Source organism: Artibeus jamaicensis, unplaced genomic scaffold (assembly GCF_021234435.1).
Source record: "Artibeus jamaicensis isolate MK-2021 breed Jamaican fruit bat unplaced genomic scaffold, CSHL_Jam_final contig_402, whole genome shotgun sequence".
In the NCBI taxonomy this organism is placed as follows: Eukaryota; Metazoa; Chordata; class Mammalia; order Chiroptera; family Phyllostomidae; genus Artibeus; species Artibeus jamaicensis.
This window is the reverse complement of record NW_026521818.1, coordinates 20,510,367-20,536,399: the sequence shown is the minus strand read 5'-3', so window position 1 is coordinate 20,536,399 and position 26,033 is coordinate 20,510,367. Positions and strand designations below refer to the sequence as shown.

The following is a 26,033-nucleotide window of genomic DNA, read 5'->3' as shown; positions in this document are numbered from 1 at the left end:
AGACTTAATCTGACTTGCACGACCAGAAAAGCCAAATATAAATCAATACACGGGTAGACATGCTAAGAGCTTATTAGACACTATAATAAATTGTACACGAATTACTGAATGACAAAAGGCAAATTACTGTACAGAATGTATAGCATAATTTCATTCCTGTTAAAAATCAAAAGCTGTATGAGTATATGTATATAGAAAACTTCTAGAAGACTATGTCATTTATAATGTGGGGGTGTTTTAAAGAAACATAAAATTTAAAAATATAATTCAATCTGTTAAGAAAAAATATTTTCTCTTAAGTGTCACTTTGTTGTCACTGGGCAGCAGAGGGAGCCAGAGTCACCTAATGTGACAGGTTCTCCGTATACAGGTTAAGTCAGGAAACTTTTAAAAAATCCTCAACTGAGGATATGTTTATTAATTTTAGAGAGAGAGGAAGGAGGAGAGAGAGAGAGAGAGAAATGGGGAGAGAGAGAGAGGAAGGGGGGGAGACAGTGAGAGACATTAATGTGAGAAGGAAACATCAGTCGGTTGCCTTCCCTATGTGCCTCGACAGAGGACTGAACCTGCAACTTAGGTATGTGCCCTGATTAAACCTGCGACCTTTGGGTGTATGGGACGACGTTCTAACCAGCTGAGCCACCTAACCAGGGAAAATCAGGAGACCTTTAAAAGTAGGTTACCTTTGGCTGTAAATGGAAAAGGATGCACGAGGAAAGGAGAGTCTTCCTCCAACATATGGTGAACAAATATGAATTCTGATGTTTAACAAGATGTCTAATGCTCTCCTTAAGGCTGAGTGGGCACCAATGAATCATCACAATTCCAGTTCTTCTAGCCTGTTATCAGAGGAACTGGCTTCATGGTTTTAGTATTACTAATTGAAGTCCCAAACTAATGGAGTGACTACACAGAATGCACAAGAATGCATAATCTATTTAAGGAATCACTATCAGCATTTCCATTAAGAATTTGTTTCTGGAAGTGAGACCTAACTCTTTAAAATTTTCCTGAGTGGACAATCTAACTGTGTGTCTGTGACTTTAAAGGCTGCCTTGTAGTCCTCGGTCAGATTTCTATGCTTTCATCCTGCATAAGTGCCCAGGGAAGGGCAGCTTTAGTCCAGGTGGTGAGAGATTCTATTCCACTTCCAAACTCAAAACAAAAGGCAAATACTCACTGCACACTTTTTGAGGCATCAGCAACGGACACGGTGCTGTCGTGGCTGACCCAGGCCAGGCGGCTCCCGCTGGCAGAGAAGCTGACACCATGCACCCAGCCACCAGTGCCACTGCCACCAAACTCTGACATCAGCTGACCAAAAGGCATTTTGCTGCCCCAGGGTGTACTGGCTGGCTTTTCATCCACTTCTTTAATGTATGCAGAAAACACTCTGCAGTTTAAGGGGCAGGGAGAGAATTGAAAAAGTAAATGAAAATATATGTATATAGAAATAGGCCACAGGCAGCTGCCATAAGGTATCCCAGAATACAAACAGCAAAATATGATGGACAAGTTCAGGTACACAGACGTCTTATGACACAGAATGGTTCCAGGCTGCCTACAGGCCAATCCAAGTTTGGTAAATCCATACTCAATCAATGTATATTCACAGAGTGCTTATGATGCATCACAGAAGTAATGATACAAAAAGCCTACTCTGGTTTCTCTTCAGATCGTATAAATCTTTCGCCTTTTACAAAAAGCCCTTCCCTGCAGGAGTGTACATTCTAGGGGAGGATTGTGCTGTCCTGCTCTCCCTTTCCCCAGGGAGATCTGGCTAAAGGAGCACAGCATTCTTTCCTGTCTGTCTGCTTCACCATCATTCTCAACACAGTAGTCCAGGAAGCCCACACAGCCAAATGGTAGGAGAAAGGAAACTAGTTGCCACTCTGCAATAAACCAATGGTATAAATCCACTTAAAGGGACATCCAAAGAGAAAGCCAAGGGAGGCTGTGGGAAGAGCAAGCAGGCTTTCCCTAGTGCTGTCAGGCAGAGGACTGTGCTCACTTGGCTCTGAGGCCTACTGTCCAGCCTTTGTGGCAGGTGTAGTCTGAAATGAACTGGTTCCTGTATAGCCTGCTCACCAGTCTCTTTCTCTAATTCCTTGAGGTGGGAAGCAAAAGGGATAAAGAACAGCTAGGAATCTATCCTTTTATTCCTGTTTGCTCTATCTACTTTGTAAAGCTTCTCTTCAAACATTTCTGAACCTAAAGATTCCCTAAATGATCCAGAATATTTCCCCAACAAATGACAATGGCAGCAGCCATTCTGGAAGAGTCAGGGCATCAGAGAGGGAAAGGGTGCAGTGAGCCAACTGTAAGTTTACTGACGTGACCATTTTAGAATCACTGTGCTTTACATCAGCATTACAGTGGCTACTATGTCAGTCATCTAAGTCCAGGAAAGAACAGGTGGTTCTCAGCTGCAAACTTGAGAGTGTGAACTGAACAGACCCATTCCTAAAAGAGCACAAGTCAAAGAAAAGTTTATTTCTGGAAATTATTGTTAACAAAGGAATTGTAACCTATTTTCACAACCAGATTTTTAGACACAGCCAAACGACCCAGGTGGTATGTAACATTAACACTTAGCTCCGTCTTCTCAGGGAGCTAGAATGACTTGGGGTACATGACAAAAACAAAAGTTTTAGATATAAAAAACTCTAGAGAATATTTATGTATCTTTTCTGATACACTGGTTCTTTGGTAGAACTAATATATTTCCAAAAACTGCCTTGACACTACTGAGTCCCCTTCCCACAGTCAAATAGCCACATATATTAAAAAATGAAAAACAATCCAAAACAAAAAATTCTTAGGTATTCATGGATATAAATCACTAGTTAGGTTTTCTGGGTATTTTCCATACTGCCTATTAAAGAAAGATGCATCCCATCTCCCAACCCACCACGGAGTCAACAGGAAGCAGCATTTATTTGCTTTCTTTTTGGCTAAAGGGAAAAAAAAGCCTTGCTGATAAAGAATAACTTTAAAAGAAGCAATTATTTCTATGATCCTTAAAGCTCTTAGCCAAGTGGCTGTGTTTCTTTTAGCCTCATGCTACTAACAAAAAGCTTTAACTGAAAATGAACAGCATAATAACAGCTCAGCAGTATACTGTTCAGCTATGTTTTGTTAATCTTACTTTCATACTGGCATTTGCAGAGTCTGCTGCCTGGATTATACAATGAGAAATAACATTGTAGTTGAGGGAGGGGGAGAGGAGGAGAACACTGCTCCTGCTCCAAACCATGGATGTTTTGCTTAAGGAAAACCTCCCTGTCCCCACCCTTGCATCTCCTTTCTACCAAACTTCCAAGTCTACTTCTTTCTGTGTCAGTGATTTATGCACTTGCTTTAAGTTCCTCTTCTAGATTACAAGCTCCTTTCATATCTCTGAGTTCCTTATGGTGCTTGGTAGAGTACCTTGCAAAAAGGGACCTTAAAATATCTGTTCAAAGATGAACAATGAACAGCGTGTGTCTGTTCGATTCTCATGTTCCCACCTGCATTTGAAATCACATGATCCTGCTGCCAGCAAAACATTGTTGGGATGCCAATCCAAGCTGAGGACTGTGGAGCGAATTGGCTTTTTAATGTGCTTGCTTACCCACCTACAAAAGGAGAAAATCCATTTTAGTTTATCCACAAATCAAACAATCCACAAATGACCTACAAATATGTCAGGTAAAAAACACCAATGCACCCTGGCAGGTGTGGCTCAGTCGATTGAGTACTGGCCTGTGAACCAAGGGGTTGCCGGTTCAATTCTCAGTATACACGCCTGGATTGCAGGCCAGGCCCCCAGTAGGGGGCGCACAAGAGGCATCCACACACTGATGTTTATCTCTTCCCGTTCCCTTTCCCTCTCTCTAAAAATAAATAAAATAAAACAAAACAAAACACCAATGCATGGTTCTTATGTGGCTACCATGTCTCCTGCCTGAAAGAAGGTACATTTCTAGAGGAAGACAGGAAGAATCATAGATAGTCCCTTCCATTTTCCTGTATTTTAGGTTTTGACATTTTCATCAGGGTAACCAGTTCTGAACTTTTCCAGTTACCAGGGGATCCTCTTTAGCAAGTTTGTTTATGGATAAACTCTGGTACTGCTCCATAGAGTTTCAGATTTCGTGAGACTTTAACTATTTTTTTTAAAGAAAAATGGGAAGGGAGGGTGGGAGAGAGGGACAGAAACATCAATGTGGGAGAGAAACAATCGGTTTCCTCTCTGCATGCCCTCAACTGGAGTCCTGGCCCACAACTCAGGCACATGCCCTGACTGGGAATCAAACCAGAGACCTTTCAATTTACAGCACGACATTCCCAACAACTGAGCAACACTGGCCAGGGAAGAAATTACTTGAATTTTTATTATACATACTCAGTGATTTATTGTTTCATTTTAGGTTACGTTTGGGTTGTAAGATAACTTTTTTTCTAAGTTTCCAATGCTAAGTACAATAAACTTCCTGAAGCTGCAAATTAAAAAAAATTTTTTTTTTTCAGACAGAAAACACAACCAAGAAATCAGCAGAACCTCTTTTTGGAGGTTAACTTGTAATCCTCTAGCTCCATTTAAAGAGTTTATTTTTGTTTAAAACCAGTCATTATTCTGGCATATGTAAATCAGCTTCTGCCCTTAAACTACTGCTTAAAAATCAATCATGTTCTGTTGTTCAAGAGGAGACACTTAATATTGGACCAAATACCCTTTCTTGAAAGCTATTTTTCTTTTTTTAAAAAATATTTTTATAACTATTAATGGAGTTAGTTTCCTTTTGAATGTGTCCTTTATTTTATGCATTAGAATAATTATTATTTTTAAATATTTTGTTTATTTTATTTTTCGAGAGAGGGGAAGGGAAGGAGAAAGAGTGGGAGAGAAATATCAATGTATGGTTGCCTCTCGTGTGTCCCCTGCTGGGAACTGGCCTGCAACCCAGGCATGTGCCCTGACTGGGAATCGAACCGCGATACTCTGGTTCGCAGGCCCGCGCTCAATCCACTGAGTTATGCCAGCCAGGGCTTATTTTTCTATAGAATCTTTTTGTTAGGAACCCATCTGAAAAATTTCATTCTGAAAAATAGACAATATTCTAACTTATTTAATAATAGCAACAGGGGAGTGGGAGGAGGAGAAAGGGGGAAAAGGTACAGAGAATAAGTAGCATAGATGGTAGGTAGAAAATAGACAGGGGAAGGGCAGGAATAGCATAAGAAGTGTAAAAGCTAAAGAACTTAAGACACATGGGACTTCCGGCCAAGATGGAGGTGTACATGGAAACACTGTGCCTCCTTGCACAACCAAGTTTAAAGACAACAAAGTTTTAGTAACAAAAATGCAAACAAAACATAGAAAATTGAACTGGACAGAAGTCTGACAACAACGAACCATTCAGCCAGACCAGTAAGAGGGATAGAATCAGCGGCTGGCGGAGTGGGGTTGCACAGGAAAAAGTGGCCAGACCGACCCAGGCGCGCAGGCAGCAGATGGCAGATCCCAGGTGTGGGGTGGTAACAGGTGGAGCCAGTAAGGGCGCAAGGTGGCTGGCTGACCTTGGTCACATATTCACAGGCAGATAAACCAGGTAAAGGAGGAGCAGTGAGAGAGACCACACAGGCTAAGGCTCCAGTGATGGGAATTAAAGCACCAATTGGAAAAACTTTCGGGGTTGAGGTGCCGGGAAAAGCTTCTAGGCTCACAGAGAGTTTGTTGGAGAGACCCACAGGGTCCTGGAGGGTGCACAGGCCCACACACCCAGGAGCCAGCACCGAGGGGCCCAGTTTGCTTGCAGGAAGCAGCAGAGGGTACTGAAACCTGAGAGAGAGCAGAACAAATGCCACTGCCCCTCTCTGACCCCACCCCCACATACAGCATCACAGCCCAGCAAATGGGTCGCCCTGTTCTGGTGAACACCTAAGGCTCTGCCCCTTATACATAAGGGGCGCAAACAGACCAAAACATTATGGCTCAAGAAGAACAGCTCAAAGCCCCAGAGCCAATACTTCTAAGCAACCAAGAGATAGCCAACCTATCAGATACACAGTTCAAAACACTGGTGATCAGTATGCTCACAGAACTAGTTGATTTTAGTCACAAATTAGAAGAACAAATGAAGGCTAAACTAATTGAAATGAAGGGAAATGCACAGGAAACCAATAGTGATGAAGAGGAAACTGGGACTCAAATTCCAGTTTGGTCATTTTGGAAAAAAATGATCAAACAGAAAAGAATGAAGAAACAAGAATTTAAAAAAAATAAGGAGAGGCTTAGGAACCTCTAGGACATCTTTAAACGTTCCAACATCCAAATTATAGGGGTACCAGAAGGGGAAGAGGAACAGCCACGAGTGGAAACCTTATTTGAACAAATAGTAAAGGAGAACTTCCCCAATCTGGCAAAGGAAATAGACTTCCAGGAAATCCAGGAAGCTCAGAGAGTCCCAAAAAAGTTGGACCCAAGAAGGAACACACCAAGGCACATCATCATTACATTAGCCAAGATTAAAATGAAGGAGAGAATCCTAGAAGCAGCAAGGGATAAGGGGACAGTCACCTACAAAGAAGTTCCCATCAGACTGTCAGCGGATTTCTCAAAAGAGACCTTACAGGAAAGAAGGGGCTGGAAAGAAGTATTCCAAGTCATGAAAACCAAAGACCTACATCCAAGATTGCTCTACTATCCAGTAAAGCTTTCATTTAGAATGGAAGGGCAGATAAAGTGCTTCTCAGATAAGGTCAAATTCAAGGAGTTCATCATCACCAAGCCCTTAGTATATGAAATGTTAAAGGGACTTATCTAAGAAAAAGAAGATAAAATATATAAACAGTGAAAGGACAGCAAACACAATTATTAACAACCATATCTAAAACAAAAGCAAAGAGGACAGCTAGATCAGGAGCAGAACCATAAAAATGGAGATCACATGGAGGGTTAGCAACAGGGGAGTGGGAGGAGGAGAAGGGGGGAGAAGGTACAGAGAATAAGTAGCATAGACGGTAGGAAGAAAATAGAAAGGGGGGAGGGCCAGAATGGTATGGGAAATATAAAATCTAAAGAACCTGTGACACATGGACATGAACTAAAGGGAGGAGAATGGTGGGGGAGGGGATGTGCAGGGTAGAGGGGAATGAAGGGGGGGGAATGGGACAACTGTAATAGCATAATCAATAAAATATATTTAAAAAATACAGTTATTTTAAATTAAAGACTCAAAGGCCATTTTATTTATTTATTTTTTAAATCCTCACCCCAAAACATTTTTTCATTGCTGATTTTTTATAAGAAAATTTTATTTATTTTTTTTAGTTCTTTCTTTATTGTTGTTCAAGTACAGTTATCTTTATTCCCCCCCACTACTTCTCCCAGACCCAGCCATCCCCAGTTCCTACTTTTTCATTGCTTTTAAAGAGAGAGGAAGGAAGGGAGAGAGGTAGGGAAGGAGGGAGGGTGAGGGAGCAGTGGGGGCAGGGAGAGAAAGAAAGAGAGAGAGAGAGAAAGAGAAAAAGAGAAAGAAAGAGAGAGAGAAGGAGAGAGGGAGAGAGAGAGAGAGAGAGAGAGAGAAATATCAATTGGCTGCCTTCTTGTACATACTCAAACCAGGAATGGAACCCACAACCTGGTTATGAGCCCTGACCGGGAATCAAACCTACAACCTTTTGGTCTACAGAATGACCCTCCAGCTAACTGAGCTACACCAGCTGGATAGAGGTAGTTTTAAAGTAGTCACATCATACCAGTAAAATACTGTTCCCTAGCTGAAAAACTCATCTGACAGCTTGTTCATATGATGACACTGTGCACTACAGTAAAGCTCAATTTACCTGTATTTGGTACTACTTTTTAATGAATAAAAATGTAAATAATTGCTGACACTGTTTACTTGGAAGGAAAAATTGTTTCTTACCTATTATAGTGAACTCTCTAAATGATTTTTAGCTGGCAATATTTTGTTAACCTTAATTTTATACATGCTTGAAAGAAAAATGCATATCTTAAATTCATAATTCAATCTTGCTGCAAATTCAGACTTTCTGTTCAAAGAATCAAAATTTTCAAGGTTTTACTAAGTTATAAAGTGTAATATGATAATCCCTTTTCAGCAGAAGACAAACAGTAACACTAACACAAAGAGTAATGTGCACTATTTTTAGTGCAAATCTACACTGCCAGTTTTGTACTGACAGTTCCATGTAGAAGGGCGGTAACTACCCTTTCTGAATGCATGTCAGGTACAGCAGAGTTGTTTTCTTATTAAAGTAAGCAAGAAGGAGTAAAGTAAGTTACTTAACCATAACACAAACCTCTGCATTTTGACTGGCTTAGCTACAAGCAATTTATGAAAAAATGCACAACGGACTGATTATATTTCCAAGATCCTGGCCAATTTTTACTTCAATAGCTTAAACAAGCAAATCATTATACAAGGCACAGATTTGATTAGCAAATAAACTTTAAAGAAAGGAGAACACTGTTATCTGTAAGAATCCTAGATATTTTAAGTGAATAGAGATTAAAAAATTATATCTCAGGATAATGAGAATCTTTCAAGTTTATAATTTATATATCAGAGTAAGAAAACAATAATATAGACAGTAGAGAGTCAGCAAAGTAGTAATAGCTTACAGAACAAACAATTTAGGGAATCAGAACATGGAAACCACAGCTATGAGAAAGATGGAGATTTGACTCAAAGTGCATATAAGAAGGAAAAATGGCCCTGGCTGGTGTAGCTCAGTGGATTGAGCACAGGCCTGTGAAGCAAAGGGTCACTAGTTCGATTCCCAGTCAGGGCAACATGCCTGGGTTGCAGGCCAGGTCCCCAGTAGGGGACACATGAGAGGCAACCACACATTGATGTTTTTCTCCCACTCTTTCTCCTTCCCTTCCCCTTTCTCTCTAAAAAATAAAAAAATAAAAAGTAAAAAAGAAGGAAAAATGCTCAATTAGAGAGAATGGAAAGTTTAGAGGAAAAAAACCTCTAGGTGAAGTAAAATGGAAGTTATCCCCTTCACCCAGTGTCTCAAAACGTCACCAAGAACATAGCAGTCCAAATGTATGATTGTATAGAGAAATAAAAAAATACTCAGATGTTGCTCACCAGTCATTTTCAGACTCAAAGTAACAAACTGAAATGAGTCGTGCTCCACTTCCCACAGCAAATTTGTTCTCTAGTGGGGACCACTTGACAAAAGTTGCTGCACGATTAATTCTCAGGATCACCAGGGTTGGCTTCCAGACACCATCTTTCTGACTCCAGACATAGGCATTGCGGTCTGCTCCACAAGTGACAATGCGGTCGCTCTTGGGAGCCCAGTCGATACCTGAAAGTGAGTCATGGCATCATCTGCTTTGCCTGGGTCAGTGAAAACTGACATGGCCCAGGCGGGTAGGCACTGGTATGGCTGGGACAGATGTGATTATCACATTACAAGGGCAAGGATGTTTCGTTGCAAAGTTCTCTAATTTGGGATCCTCCAGGAGGCTAGGCAGAACAGACCGTCTTATAACTTCACAGGTTGCAAAACTAAGCAGGGACATTCTTCCCACCCATTCACAGGTCTAAAGGTATCTGGTCTGAGGACCTTGATCTTCCCTCTAAGATCTTTTTCTTTTGTCTGAAAATACCTTTATTATTCATGAACACACCTAATTCAGTAACATTAACTGAAAGTCTGCTAAATGACATCCAAATAAAACAACATACAGAATAAAAATAATTTTTAGTTTTTAGAGGAACAAATAATGTTGTATTTCATTATATATTCTTCTGAAGTCTCTGTCACTTAAATGAACCTAAATACATTTTCTGTATGATAAAGGTTGTATGAAAGAGTCCTCGAGTATCTTTGCATCTAAAACAAGGAAGAGGCCTACATATATATCTAAATGTAAAGTTTATTTTTCTTTTTTAACTAGTCTTTTACTTACTTGGTGCCTCTGTGAAGGATCCCAAAATCAGTCAGTTTGTAATATATATCAAGAGTAAAAGCTGCTATGACTCAGTCATTTTACAGCTACTGATAAGGTATTTTCTATAAATATAATTTCACACTGAAGTTATATAAATATTAATAATAAATATTTATTATAGATATCTCCCTAAAAATAATTAACATTCTTAACATTTATATGGGAACAGGAAAGATGAATATAAATAGAAATCCCCATTACTCATATATCATATTGACTTAGCAGTATGAAGAACTTATTTATTCATTTACAGGAAATGCCAGCACAGTTATCTGAACCATTGAAGGGAAAAAGACATGGAGGAGTGTGCTCTGAGTGATGTGTACTTTCATTATAAATCCATTCATTACAGGACAGTTTTGCAGCCCTCTTTATTAAATTTAAAAGTTTATTTTTAAGTACAAAAGCAAAACCTACACGTTGTTATGAGACAATCACAATGGAACATTAAAAAAATCAATAAAGCCCTGCCCCTGTTCTTTATGTCCCATATATTCCTTCCCTCAAATATTAATATTTTAGCAAACATATTCTCTTGCTTTTTACAGATTAGTAGTGATTATTCATTATTTCAGAACATTGATATTATCATAATAATTTCCCCAAACATACCACAGTTGAACATTTTTGCTAGTTTCCAATCACTTATTAAGACAGATAAAATAGGAATAAACATTCAAGCACATATCTTTTTGCTCTGGTTAAAATTATCCTTTATGATAAAAATTCCAGAAGTGTGACTCAAAATGTTATTATTTTTATGACTGTATGTATTGTTTCCCTAACTTGATTACAAGCTTCTTGACCATAGGAAGCCAGTCTTTGAAACTATTGTGGTGGGCAGCTCCTAGGGTGGTCCCCATGATCTTGCCTGCTGGTTTTCATGCCTTTTTGTAGTCCCCTCCTCTCATGTGTAAACAGGACCTGTAACTTGGTTTTAATCAACAGAATTCAGGACAGGTGATAAGATGTACATGATTACTGTATAAGATTACATAAGGATGTGCCACCCCACAAAAAAAGCACACCCCCACAAAACATAATGTGCCACCCCTCTTGCTAGAGATCCTCACACTCATTCTTCATTGTTGACTTTTGAAGAAGCAAGCTGCCATAAATCTTAAAGTTGCAAGGAAATGAATTGTTCTACTAACAACCTGAAGGAGCTTGGAAGTGGATCCTTCCCTGACTGAGCCTCTGATGAGAAATCACCTGATTGACACCTTATTTATAGCTTGTAAGACCCAAAGCAGAGCCCCAGAGAAGCCTGGCCCTCACTCTTTTTTTTTTTGTAACTTTTTAGAGAAACACTGTTGCCTCTTGCATACACCGGACCAGGGAACAAACACACAACCCAGGCACGTGCCCTGACCACAATGGATATGGGCACTGATCATCAATAGTTGCTAACTAACATCACAGAAAGAAAGACGACTAAACACTGTGTACCTCCTTGATAGAAGAACCTAACTCAACTAGCAATTTATAGGAAATATAGAGGACAGAGAATCTATAAAACAACACAGGGTTGCAATCAGTAGGATCTAAGCTGTGGAGAACATTATATAGGACAAACAATCTGATTTTCAATTTTGTTAACAAATAAATTGCAAAGGAAAAGAAAGGGAACCTATAAACAAGACTTAGACACATCAACTAATCACAACTTAGAATCTCAATCAAAACAAAATATTGTATTGGTTATTATTGAAGAGTCCTTATCTTTTAGAGATACAAACTGAAATATGACATGATACAATGTCTGGGATTTGCTTCAAAGTAGTACAGGAAGGGAGTTGAAAACAAGAGTGGCTGTGAGTTAATAATTGTTGAATCTGGGTAATGAGTATACAGGGGCTCATTATGACTGTTGTCTATTTTTGTTGTCTGTTTAAAACTGTTCATGGTAAAATGGTGTTTGTTTTTTTTTTTAAGAGAGTGATTAAACATTCAACACAAAAGAATAAATTCACAGAAAAAAAACACTAGGACTCTGATATCCCTCTGCTGTTTGCCATACTCTTTTTCTCTGCACTACTGACTAGTCTTTTCTTGTAGAAAGCTTCAGAAGATAATTTTTCTTTTTCTGTAGTTAACTGTCTTCTGAAGAAATAAGTTTGATCCTTGGTCTCCTGCCACAGAATTATATTTAGATTTTTCCAACATTTTTTTGTGACCTAAAAAGAATATCATCTGAGCATTTAGACAGAAAACAGGGCCAAGTTCAAAGGATTCCAAAAACGAAGTAGGGAAAACAGGACATAAGTAAATAATTCTTTTTTTTTTTTTTTTTTTGGCTATCTCTTTAGTCACTGGCAAAGAGATTAATGAAAATAGGCCGAAGCTAATAGAAATAAGGATGTGGGAAAGCAATAGCAACAAAAATAGAAATTATGTCTTTGGTGCTGGTTTGATAATATAAAATCAGTCAGCTCAATGTGCATTACATACAAATTCTGGTAAAAGCAAAAAGGGATGGTCACAAGTTTTTGCTGGGAACAAATGATCTAGATATACCAACACAGAGCTCAGAACAATGGGGAATGTAAAAGCAAGCTGCAAGGGTTATATATGATATGATGCTATTTTTGTAGCATTTAAAAATACTAGCCAATAGTACTACAGATTGCTTATGAATACACACACGTATATAAAAGTATTAAACATGGGACAATGTCATACTAAATTATAGGCTACATTTTTTTTAGTATATTTTACTGATTATGCTATTATAGTTGTCCATTTTTTTCCTCCCCTTTATTCCCCCTCTGCCCTGCACCCCCGTTCCCTCCAGCATACCCCTCCCCCTTAGTTCATGTTCATGGGTCATACATATACATTCTCTGGCTTCATTTCCTATAGTACTCTTAACCTCCCACTGTCTATTTTCTACCTATCACGTATGCTTCTTATTCCCTGTACCTTCTCCCTCCATTCTCCCCCTCCCCACTGATAACCCTTCATGTGATTTCCATTTCTGTGATTCTGTCCCTGTTCTAGTTGTTTACTTAGGGTTTTTTCTTTTTTTTTTTTAGGTTCAGTTGTTGACAGTTTTGAGATGGTTGTCATTTTACTGCTCATAGTTTTTAATCTTCTTTTTCTTACATAAATCCCTTTAACATTTCATATAATAAAAGCTTGGTGACAAACTCCTTTAACCTGACCTTATCTGGGAAGTACTTTATCTATCCCCCTCCATTTTAAATGATAGCTTTGCAGGATAGAGTAATGTAGGTTGTAGGTCCTTGCTTTTCATGACTTCAAATACTTCTTTCCAGCCCCTTCTTGCCTGTAAGGTTTCTTTTGAGAAATCAGCTGATAGTCTTATGGGAATTCCTTTGTAGGTAACTATCTCCTTTTCTCTTGCTGCTTTTCAGATTCTTTCCTTATCTTTAGTCTTGGGTGATGTAAGTATGATGTGTCTTGGTGTGTTTCTCCTCAGATCCAACTCCTTTGAGGCTCTGAGCTTCCTGGACTGAATGTCTAATTCCTTCACTAGACTGGGGAAATTTTCCTTATTTTTTTCAAGTAAGTTTTCAATTTCTTGCTCTTCCTCTTCTGCTTCTGGCACCCCTATGATTCAGATGTTGGGAAGTTTAAAGTTGTTCCAGAGGTTCCTAAGACTCTCCTCAGTTTTTTGAATTCTTGTTACTGTATTCTGTTCCAGTTGAATGTTTATTTCTTCCCTCCGGTCCAAACCATTAATGAATCCTGGTTTCCTTCTCTTCACTGTTGACTTCCTGTGTATCTTGCTTTATTTCACTCTGCATAGCCTGCACTTCTTCCTCTATTTTGTGACCCAGCTCAATCAGTTCTATGAACATCCATTTTACCAGTGTTTTGAACTCTACATCTGATAGGTTGGCTATCTCCTCGTTGCTTAGTTCTCTTCCTGGAGTTTTGATCTGCTCTTTCATTTAGCCATATTTCTTTGTCTCGGTGTACCTGCTACATTGTAAGGGGTAAAGCCTTAGGTATTTGCAAGGGTGCGGTTACCCACTTCACTGCGTTGTGGTGCTATATGTGGGGCAGGGGTGAGAAAGGGAACAATTCTGCTTGCTTGGCTCTCGCCCTGCTTTCAGTAACTTCCACTGCTACCCACAAGTGGATTTGCCCTTTCAGGTACTGTTTCCCAGGTGGGTGGGTACATTCTAGGATCCAATGGCCCCCCCCCCATGGACATTCTCACGAGACTGGGAGTTTCTCCTGCCGCTGCAACCCCTGCAGATTTTTACAGCCAGAGGTTTTGAGGCTTTAGCTTCCTGCACTGGAACCCTGGTTTGTGCGGTCTGTCTCACTCCCTAGTCATTCCTCCCAGCTTATCTGTATGCTAATGTGGGATATCCCAGCCTGCCATCCACTGCCTTGCCTGCCCTTGTCCACCAGCTGCAGCCTTGTTGGGACAGTTTGATTTTCTGGCAGTTCTGACTTTTTGTTTTTCTTTGGTTGTTATCCTTCTTTTGGTTGTGCAAGGAAGCGAAGCATATCTACCTGCACCTCCATCTTGGTCAGAAGTTTATACGATCTACACGCTACCTTCTGAGGTACAGGAACAGGAGTGGTAGTGAGATGGGACTTTACCATTATCTAAAAATAATATCCCTTATTATTAAATCTTTGTTTCCTAAGTTCTCTGGCACAGGAAAAAAGATAGTCATCTTTCTTGTTGTTAATCTGCGTTGCAGAAAATGGGTGTTTGTTATACTATTACTCTTTGTCCTTTTCAGTATTTTGAAGTATCTTCCTTGCCCCTAAAACAACATAGAAGAAACTTGTGAAAGACACTGCGTTCCTGCAGCAGCTGGGAACACAGTTTGGCTTACATTTTCACACAGCTGACATGCTCTCCAGTTTTTGCTTTCATGTCCCATCTCCTAATCTAAGCTCTTTAGTCCTTATACCAGGTTCAATGTTGTCCACAACACTAGTAGAGTGCTGTGTACCAACTGGGCTAAAATAAGCACTTAAAAATTGAGATCACTCTTATGCTATTTTCTCAAATTTTCTACAGAAAACTCAGCAGATGCTGTACAACTTTGAATATTATGGCAGATTTACTTATTAGGCTCTTTATTTAAACAAAAGAGTGCTAAATTTCAAAATGCTGTGCTAAATTCACAGTTCTCTTCTTTTACCTGTGATATGTCCGTTGTGCTCCTTAAGTTCATGAGCTTTCACCCACTGGCTCCCATTCTTCTTATAAATGTGGACTTCATGATTATTGGGGCTAAGGGCAATCTCTAGAGAACAAAGTCAATAGTTAACACTTGAAACTGTTACACAAAAAAGGGACATATTATAGTTGGCATTTAAAAAACAGAGTGAAGAAACAGAAAAGTTGTTTTAAAAAATGGTTCTCAATATTCGCTCCTGAAGAATTCCTTTTGTTATTTTTACCTTTATGTGTACCCCGTATTTTAAAATGCTTTGTAGGAAAGCTAAACTTAAAAATTCATTCAATCAGAGACATATACAACTGGCAATTAAAGATTCTAACTAGTAAGAAATAAACAACGTTGCTATACTTAGCTGACATACAGTTGACTCTTGAACAACACATGTTTGAATTATGTACATCCAGTTATATGTGCATCCCCCCCCCATAAATACAGTCACCCTCCATATCCACAAGTTTCACATCCATTGATTCAGCTGACTGCTGACTGAAAACATTATTTTTCAACTGCAGATGTGGAGGGCTGATGGTATGCATTGTTCCATACCCTTTCAGATAAAGGACTTACGCATCCTCGGATTTTGGTATCCAAGGCGGGTACTGGAACTACCTCCCCTCCCATACCAAGCATTAACTGAAGTTACATCTTTGGGGGTCAAAACTTATACATGAATTTTCTATTGCATTGGCAGGGGGGGATCAGTGTCCCAACCCCTGCGTCGTTCAAGGGGCAACTGTAATTTTAGCCCATAGTAAAGATATTTGATATTTTAGCTCCCCTGTACAACATTATTTATAATAACAATTTAATCTGTTAGATTTTCAGAAATGCTGAAAATAGATCATAAGCTCTCATTACTGCTATCACAGACCCATGTTGGTACGACCATAGTTTATCAAAAAAACTTGATTCTGCTGATAAACTATATCAAAGCTTTCCTTTAATAAAACCAATATAAATCACAAAATAAAATTCTGTTTTCAAGAGAAATCTCTTGGGCCAATCCTATATATATATATATATGATGAAATTTTAAATATATTTTGATATTTTCCCTTTCTAGTTGCTCCATTAAAAAATTATTTCTTAAAATTAAAATTGGGATCTATGACCAAAATTTTAGGTTAATCTTCTAATAGTTTCCCCATCTATTATGTTACCTACCCACCCCTCTTTAGGAAAGCTACTGTTTTACGGATGAACCGTGGAACTAGATAAATGTCTAGCTCTAAAATCCTAAGACTTTCAATGTTTTCTGGAAAAACAGTTATATATTTCCAAGATGCATAAAGAGATTTCAAAAGTCAAATCCAAAGCTAAACCTGGAAAATACTGTAAATTTCACATTATAATGTGGCATAACAAAAAGTATGACTTAATATATTGAGTTTATTAAGTAGTTTAAATGAGGGCAATAACAACTTGCATTCTTTTTTTTTAAAAATATTTTTTGAAGATTTTATTTATTTATCTTTAGAGGGGAAGGGAAGGAGACAGGGACAGAAATATCAATGTATGGTTGCCTCTTGTGCGTTCCCTGCTGGGAACTGGCCTGCAACCCAGGCATGTGCCCTGACTGGGAATCGAACTGCAGTCCTCTAGTATGCAGGCCTGCGCTCAATCCACTGAGCTACACCAGCCAGGGCACAACTTGCATTCTTATTAAAAATTGGAAGTATTTAAAAAACCTATTTTTAGATGGGAAAGTGGAGATAGAAGATATAGGAAACTCAACTAGGAAGCTCTGAATTCATTATCTTGCATGTAACATATTTTCCAATACCCAATATAGAGGCTCATATCTAGATTTTCACTTGACAATATCCTGGTGTGTACTGCTCATGTACCAAAGATTTATTTAAAAATATGACAAACATGTCTGAACTATCTTTTTAAAAGATAGTGACTTGCCCTGGTCAGTATAGCTCAGTGGATTGAGCGTGGGCCTGTGAAGCAAAGGGTCGCCAGTTCGATTCCCAGTCAGGGCACATGCCTGGGTTGCAGGCCAGGTCTCCAGTAGGGGACACATGAGAGGCAACCACACGCTGATATTTCTCTCCTACTCTTTCTCCTTCCCTTCCCCTCTTTCTAAAAATAAATAAATAAAATATTAAAAAAAAAAAGATAGTGACTCTACAGATTCAAAATCCCACCTGGCTTTTTGCGGAAATCAATAAGCTGATCCTAACATTCCTATGGGAATGCAAGAGACCCAGAACAGCCAAAACAATTGAGAAAGAAGTATAAAGTTGAAATTTATACTTCCCAACTTCAAAACTTACTACATAAGGCTACAGGAAGCAAGACAGTGTGGTTCTAGCATTAGGATAAACATAAAGATCAACGAAACAAAATTGAGAGTCCAATAAACTTACATTCAATTGACTACTGACAAGGGTAACAAGATAATTGCATGGGGAGGGAATAGTCTTTAACAAATGGTGCTGGGACAACTGTCTATCTATATACAGAAGGATGAATGAAGCTAGGTTCCTATCTTACATCATATACAAAAATTAACACAAGTGGATCCAAGACCTAAATGTAAGAGCTAAAACTATGAAGCTCTTACAAGAAAACATAGGTATACACCTTTGTGACCTCAAGTTAGGCAATGGTTTATTAGATATAACAGTAAATATATAAGCAACAAAATAAAAAAAATTGGATATTTTCTAAATTAAACACTTTGTGCTTCAAAGAACACTATCAAAAAAGTGGAGACATTCTACAGAATAGGAGATTCTGCAAATCATATATCTGATAAGGAACTCGTATCCAAAACATACAAATATAATAAAGATTATATATTAAAAAAACCCTTACACCTTAACAAAAAAAAGACAACCCAATTTTAAAAATGGGCAGAGGATGTGCATATACATTTCTCCAAAGAAGATATACAAAAAGCCAATAAGAGGGTATACTACTTTATACCCACTAGGATAATAATAGGTATGGGGCTATAATAAAAAACAGATAATAACAAGTGTTGACAAAGGTGTGGAGAAACTGGAACCCTCTACTAATAAGAATGTAAATTATTGTGGCCCTTTGGAAAATAGTTTGGCAGTTCCTCAAAGTGTTCAATATAATTACCATATGACCCAGCAATTCAACTCCTGGGTATACACTCAAGAGAAGCAAAAACATATGTAAACATAAAAACTTGTATGTGAATGTTCATATTAGCAATATTCACAACAACTAAAAAGTACAAACAACCCAAATATCCACTGACTGATAAATAAACAAAATGAGGTTATGTCTATACAATATTATTCAGCCATAAAAAGGAATAAAACTACAACATAGATGAACCTTAAAAACATTATGCTCAGTGAAAGAAGCCAGATGCAAAAAGCCACATATTTTATGATCCCATTTATACAAAATGTCCAGAATAGGTAAATCCATGAAGACAGAAAGTAGATTAGCAGTTGCCTCTGAGTGGAAGCTTTGAGGACAACTGAAGTGATCACTCATGGGTTATCACTTTTTAGAGTGATAAAAATATTCTGAAACCAGACAGTGATGATTGTTGTATAACTCTGTGAATACACACAAAAAAATCACTTAATTGTATACTTTAAAAAAAGAATGAATTTTATGTTAGGTGAACTGTATCTTAATAAAGCTATTCTTAAAAAAAAACAGAATGAACATAATTCAAACTTTTAAAAATAAGTCATGGGTCTAACACTACACTCGTTTCTAGATTTTTTTATACCTCTTCCTTGTCATACTATCTGTCACTTCGCCGACTATGCCTACTTCTAAGAGTCTTCTCCATCCATTTCTAGTTTGCTGGCACTAGACAACTAAAACTCAAGCTTGTTATGAGTAACACAGTAAATACTAGTTACTACTGCTCTTAGTACCTCAAGAATAAACCATATTCTCGGAAACAGCTTATTTCTAGGTCCTAGAATTCTGACTAAATGCTGGGTTAGTGTGGTATTGCAGAAAGCATTGCAGACACTGGATTCTTAGGGCAATGAAAGATGTCTCTGATATAAACTGTCTATCAGTAGTATAGAAAAAGAAGTGGACAAGGAGCCAGAAGGCTTGGGTGCTAGCAATGGCTCTGACATTAACTAGGTGTATAACCACTGGAAAGTCCTCCTAAAATATTTTAAGGCCTTAGTTTGTTTGTTGTTTTAAAGACTTTATTTAATTATTTTTAGAGAGAGGGGAAGGGGAGAGATACGTCAGTGCGTGGTTGCCTCTTGCACACCTCCTACTGGGGACCTGGCCCACAACCCAGGCATGTGCCCTGATCAGGAATTGAACTGGCAATCCTTTGGTTCGCAGGCCAGCACTCAACCCACTGAGCTGTACCAGCCAGGGCTACATAAAATTTCTTATACCATAAGATGTTAAAAAATAAATGCTAAAATTCCTTTATAATACAAAAAAAGTATTTAAATATAAATAAAAATTGAGTTAAAGAATTGAAACAAAAGCTTTCCCCCTGAAAGTTTGGCCCAAAAATGTGGTTGTGCATTATACATGGCAAAATACGGTATGCAATCTTAAAAGTGCCTACATCTAAAAGTATCATAAGTACTAAAATAAAGGTGCAAAATTAATAGCATACTTACGGGTACGATCCCTGTTCCAGGCATGACAGGTGATTGGCTCAAGTAAAAATTGATGCAGGGACATTATTCTTAGTGTTTTCAAAGGATAGAAATCTACAATGAGCAACAAAAAGCACTTAATATAGCAGGCAACCAATATTTAAGTTGTCTGGGGATCTTGAAATATTTGGGGAGAAATAAAACATTATTTTCCTATAATAACCCAGTCAAACTCAATATCAAAACTTAATTATTTAAATACAACTAGCATTCTAACCATCAATATATAATTTATTCTGTCAAGGGTCATCAAGGGACTCTAAAACCATGGGTTAAAGATTGCTGGGTACAGGATATTCACAGTTTCAAGTGTTTATCCTACAGATCACTTATTAATTAAAAAGGGAAAGACATACTTCACAATAAAAAAAATCTGGCAGTCACCACCTTAACTGAGTAATCAAACTTGGTATCATAAACAGTGCAACAATATAATCTGAGGGGCCTCCTGATAGGAGGCAACATGAGGCGTACATCATCATTTATAAGTAGTGACCACTTAATTTATCAACTTTTAAGAGAGCAAAAAGGGGCACTATTAATAATTATACTGTGACAATAGATCACGGGACTATCCTGAAGTAAACTGGTAACACGGCCAACCTAGCTATGAAGTATTTATGCCAAACATATTTAAATCCAGACAGGATCCAGACCCAATTTCCAGTTTATAGGAAATACAGGAATTAAAGAACACAAAAGGGAAATAAACTATTAAAACCATAATATATGCTATACCATAAAACAATTGGCCTGGACTATTCAAAAAAGGCAAGTTGGGGTCAGGGACTGTTCTAGATTAAAAGAACTATGAAGATCAATTTTCCTGTATGAACCTTGATTATAATCTGTATTTTATTTATCTTTTTTAAGATTTTATTTATTTATTTTTAGAGAGAGGGGAAGGGAAGGAGAAAGAAAGGGAGAGAAATATCAATGTGAGAGAGAAACACTGATTGGTTGCCTCTAAGCCCCTAACCAGGGATATGGCTTGCAACCCAGGCAACATGACCTCACTGGGAATCAAACTGGCGACCTTTTGGTTCACAGGCTGGTGCTCATTCCAGTGAGCCACACCAGCTAGGGCTGTTGTCTGTATTTATAAAATGGCCATACAAGATACATTCTGTACAATAGGGAAAATTTCAATTTGGGCTGCATATTACATAACAATATGGAATTATTTTTAATTTCTTAACTATGATGGTTTGCACTTAAGTAGGAGATAAAGATGATGAAGTGTTTAGGGGTGAAACATCATGATGTCATTTGTAACTTCTTTTCAATCCTTCAGAACAAAGAAATATAAAAGAGCAAATGTGGCAAAATGTTAACTGGTAAATCCAGACTAAGAGTATACAAGCATTTGTTATATTACTCTTTAAACTTCGAAGCAGGAATCTGTGAAACATCATTGACTTAAAAAATCAAATAAAATTCTCTATTTTATAGGCACCCAAATCTATATCCATTGAAAAAGCAATCATTACTGGGAATAGGAGATAATTTTTCAAAAAGCACCCAATTTTATCATTTCTAAGAGGCACTCTCATAACTCCCTGAACTTTCAATACACTTAAGTACAAGTCATGTTAACCTAGGGTGGAGATTGAAATGTCAGACAGGAATTCTGATGTAAGCAGGAAATGAATGGAAGGGCCACCAGAACCTTGTGAAGTGAACAAAGTTCAGCAGACAAACCAGAAGTCAACCTTAGTGGAAAGCAGGAAAAATGTCTCTAATTGTTATCAAAGAAATCCAAAGGTCAAAGGGAGATAAGTGAATAAAACATCTGATATCTTGAACTAGCCAAGAAATGTCAGTGTTTCACATTTTATCCTAAGGGTGAAGATGTTTAGGTCATTAATTTTTTACTTTTGCATGTTCTAGAAAGCAAACTGCAACTCACAAAGAAAAAGACTGACTGAAAATTTAAAAAAAAATTAAATAAGTTCAAATGAGACTGCTAATTTTTTTTAACTTTCAGACTTAATGCATGATTATCTTTGATATCAGATACTTACCCACCACAACAAGTTTTGCTTACAGTAAATCAACATGTAATGTCACAAATATCTCCTTAATTAAAAGCAATTTAGTTTAAAAGCCACACTTTATAACTTCATTTGTTAACTGAAACAAAATTGGTCTGTAAATGAATAATTCAATGTGAAATCTATATGCAATAAAAGCACATATTTCATGTATACATAAAAGAGGAGAGCTGTAGACAAAGGTTTTCTCATTCTTCAATTCAGTTTTACAAGCAATGTGACAAAGCCTTAAAAAGAGGTAAACATTTACACAATGGCATAATTATTTCTAAAATTGCACTTCTAATTTTGTTATTATTCAAGCTCCATATTTGGACACACACTCACACCTAAAATCCTTTCACAGTCATGTGGCTATTTTAAGTCTGTAGGCCAAAACAACACTCATATTTTTGTCAAAATGTAAGACACTCAGTAAACAGCCTGTATTCATGAAACTTAGTGAATGAGTAACTCTAGCAGCTTGATTCTCGTACCAAAAAGATACTCTCTGTCATAGAGTGATAATTATAATTTCTAAACTGTGGTTAATATTTAAGTGAAATCTGAAAACCTCTGTTTTAATGAGGTTAGAGAGGAAAAAAGGGACAAAAAGTTGACATTAAATTCAACAAGCTTCTACTAATGACCTTTTATTGTCCAGCACAGAGAGAAAGAGAGATGATTTATAGCATAGCATGATTCCAAGAATTCTCCCTCTCTTCAAACTCCTTTCTCTACCTGTCACTTTGAGTACAAAGTCATTCTGATGCTTGGTTTGACATGGGCTCTGGAGCCAAGAGAACCTTGGTTTGAATCCTGGCTTTGATACACACTAGCTATAAGACCTTGGAGAAAGTCACTTAATAAACCTAAATCTCACTTTTTTTTCTATAAAATGGTCATATCAGACATATCACTAACATCCCAAAGCTGTTGGTACGAGGATTAAATGAAATAACATGTGAAGGAATGTGGTACAAAGCCTAACTCAAAAAAGATGCTCAGTAAGTTAGATCCCTTTCTTCCTTTGACCAGGTGCTTCTGAATCATCCCAAGAAGTTACCCCAGTTAATATCCTCTGACGTATGCTCCAGTTGGTATCTATCTTCTGAACCTGGCCCTGGAGCTCGAAAGTATTTGTACAAGTGGAAATTTCAGTTCCCTGTTTAGAGTCAGTTTTCAAGGCTGTGATTCACCCTGTTTCTAATTGCTCTCATTACCCAACCTGGCAATACCAGGTACTCCAATAAGGTCACCACACCCTCTACAAGTTCAGAGACAGGTTCCAACTCCTGGCACCTGCCTCACCAGCAGAGCATTCTGAATTTCTTTATGCAGAATTTGTTTCAGCATAGGATTAGTCAACTAATAGGTCAAAATATTGCCACTCTCTCTCCAAGAAGTTTTAATTTTTCCAAGATGATCCCCTCCTTAAACTATGATAAGTAGATGAATTAATCTCAGAAATTCTCTGAATTCTTTCTGTTAGGAAGGAGCCATTTACACCCACTCCCTAACAGGGCAAAACCACCCTCCTGACATCCTCTCTTTTGTTTTTACAAACTTGAAAAAACCAGTGCCTACATGAAACCAAAAGGTTAGATAAAACTGATAAAAGAGGACAGAACTAGGATAATTTTCACAATGAGTTGGGATAGATAAAAGAAGGCTCCAAAGTCATGGAATGAGAACAGATGGCTTTATACTCAGAGTCTAGGCCACAATTTTTTAAGTGCCTACCATGTTCCCAGCAGTGTACTAAATACCAGATTGGAGCCAAAAATATAAGTCAATCTGACACTTTTCTGATCTTCAAGTGAGGAGAGAGGGCGGTTTAGGAGAGGAAGCAAAGATAAATATGCAGAGAACCACCAGAAGCAGTAATAATAGCTAATATTTATAGCTGATAGTTTCTGCCCCAGAGCACCTACTCATTCTCCAGAAACCCTAAATAAGATGTTCTTACTGCAATCTTTCCAGGGTCATCCAAATGAAGTGGTGGTGCCAGGATTAGAATTTTGGCAGACTGTCTGGAGGGTTGAAATGTGACAGGTCCTGCTACATCAAAGGTCCACGGGGTCAATATGAGCAATTTTGACTTAGGAGACAGCGGCACTTGAGAAGGGGAATCTTAAGGAACTCGGGGGAAAGGTTTTCCTCGAGTTCAGAAGGGTCCCCAATAACTGAAGGATTGAGGGCTGCCCTAGATAGAAGTCAAATGTTTACAAACGCTGTGTGCAGGGACCTATTCCAGAGGCTAAAGAAAGAAATCAACGGTCTCTCGTGACATCCAATTAGGATAAGATTATTCCATTTACCAGTTTTACAGACTGATAAATGGCCACAATAGAGATGCATACAGGGCTATGGGAACACGGGAGAAGAAGCCGTTAATTCTGGCAATGGAGGACTTGGCATTCGAAATTTTGAGAAAAACGATCTTTATGGAGACCCAGGGGCACCGCGGGTCCTACAGAGAGCGAGGATCCCCCGCCCCTCAGGAGGCCAGCCCGGGGGACCTGGCCCCCACTCAGCCTCTGGGCCCCGCGGCCTAAGCCCTCGTCTCAATGTCACTTCGGGTTCAAGTCCAGACCCACAGGATCAGAAGCTCGCTCCTCTTTCCCCTTACCTGGGTTTGGGGTGGTGTGGACCTGCTCGGAGCGGAGAATTCGCGGACTCTGGTCAGTCGACGCGAACAGGCTCCGGCTGGTGTTGGCGGAGGACCCAAGCCAAGAGGGAGCGGCTGACAGATCCCGGAAATGGTCACAGCGCCTGCGCAGTGTGGCTGTGTGGGTAGTTCGCGCTTGCGCAAAGCTCGGGTGCGCGGCAGGACCGGAGGTGGTGTGGCCGGGCAGTGTCCCTTTTGAGTCGTGTTAGTCCTTATGAAGTGGCGTCGCACAGCAGCTGGAAACAGCTAGACGAAGCAGCGTAGACGTCTTACTCCTTTCCTGGAGAACTTATTCAGACTTGCAGATTGAAAGTGTGGTTCCTTGTCGGTTTCATAAGAGCTTCAGTCGGGATATGAATTACTGAGATTTGAGGCCTTTCCAGCCACAGAGACCCAAGGAACGACTGTTTTTCTCCCTTTCGAGAGCTGCCCCCCGCCCCCCCGCCAGTTTCCTCTGGAAAGCACCGGAGGCCGGTCCTGGATCAGAATCACTTGTTCCATGCTCCCAAGATGGCGCCAAGGATGGGGAAATTGGGGGAATTCAGCAACCCGCTGTCCCGTCCTCCCCTTCACGCAAGACAGTGCTTGCTGTGCAGGTGCTTCCTCAATTTTGAAGAAAAAGGGACTATGTAGTAGACAAGAGAAGTTCCGGAGGCTACTTGGCAGGCTCAGCAAGCTCAGTGCCAGAAAGTAACCACACACGATGATATAATAATAAATCCTAACTGGGCAGGTCATGGTGGATAGTCATGCTCCAGGCCTATATCTTCCTTAACAAAGGTCAATTTTTAAGTGAGTCCTGTCCATTGTTCTTATGCACCTAGGATAACATACCTTCGAAATGTCAGAGTAAATTTCTCTTTCAGAACCCTGGAAAGCACAGCCTGCTGCAGCAGAAAGTGAGACCATAAAACTTATGTTGTCTTGTTTCCCTGCATACCATAGCTATGTGCTATAACTTTAATGTAAAAGAAGTATGTGCTACAGTTTGCTTTTTATCCAATCTTAGACATTTCTCTGCTTTCCTTTCTCCTGCTTCCTTAATTTATCACCAATGGATTCCCTGTAATCTTACATTTTTTCTTTGATTCTAAATATAAAAACTGAGCTGCAAAACTGCATTCTCTGGAGCATTTTCTCAATCAGTTGAGATTCTTTTTCCAGGCATGTCCCAAAAAATTTGGCCCAAATTCATATAAAATTGTTCTATAGGTTTAGACATGCTTTCCTCAACGTACAAATGCCCTGGACTTCTAGCCAGACTTGCTTTCTTTGAACTAAAAAATTTAGGAGTAGCACTTCCATCCTCCAAGTCACTGCAAATTACTAATCTGCTGCCTATTTTGTTCCTTCTAGTGGTTTGTGAATTTGACCGTAACACTTAGCTCTAAGGTAATGTTCACAGAAGTGACCTTGTCAATTTCCCAATTCAGAGCCACACTATGTTCTTGGGGTTAATTAATCCAGTTGATTGTGGAGCACTAATGTACTGGAAGTTACTGGTTTTACTCTGTCCCATGGCTACAAAGT

The 26,033-nt window shown here is 38.8% G+C and overlaps 1 protein-coding gene across 1 annotated transcript in view; it reads right to left on the bottom strand.

Annotated features, from left to right (window-relative positions):
* ARPC1A (actin related protein 2/3 complex subunit 1A) overlaps positions 1–24,597 on the bottom strand; it is a 31,700-nt gene extending 7,103 nt beyond the window's left edge. The window contains exons 1-6 of the mRNA XM_037138201.2: positions 24,465–24,597; positions 19,761–19,853; positions 15,115–15,219; positions 9,108–9,330; positions 3,510–3,617; positions 1,181–1,393 (exon numbers count right to left, since the gene is read on the bottom strand). Coding sequence (XP_036994096.1) covers positions 1,181–1,393; positions 3,510–3,617; positions 9,108–9,330; positions 15,115–15,219; positions 19,761–19,824 — 713 coding nt within the window. The 5' untranslated portion in view covers positions 19,825–19,853; positions 24,465–24,597. The remainder of the gene's footprint in view (positions 1–1,180; positions 1,394–3,509; positions 3,618–9,107; positions 9,331–15,114; positions 15,220–19,760; positions 19,854–24,464) is intronic.
* Positions 24,598–26,033: the final 1,436 nt, after the last annotated feature.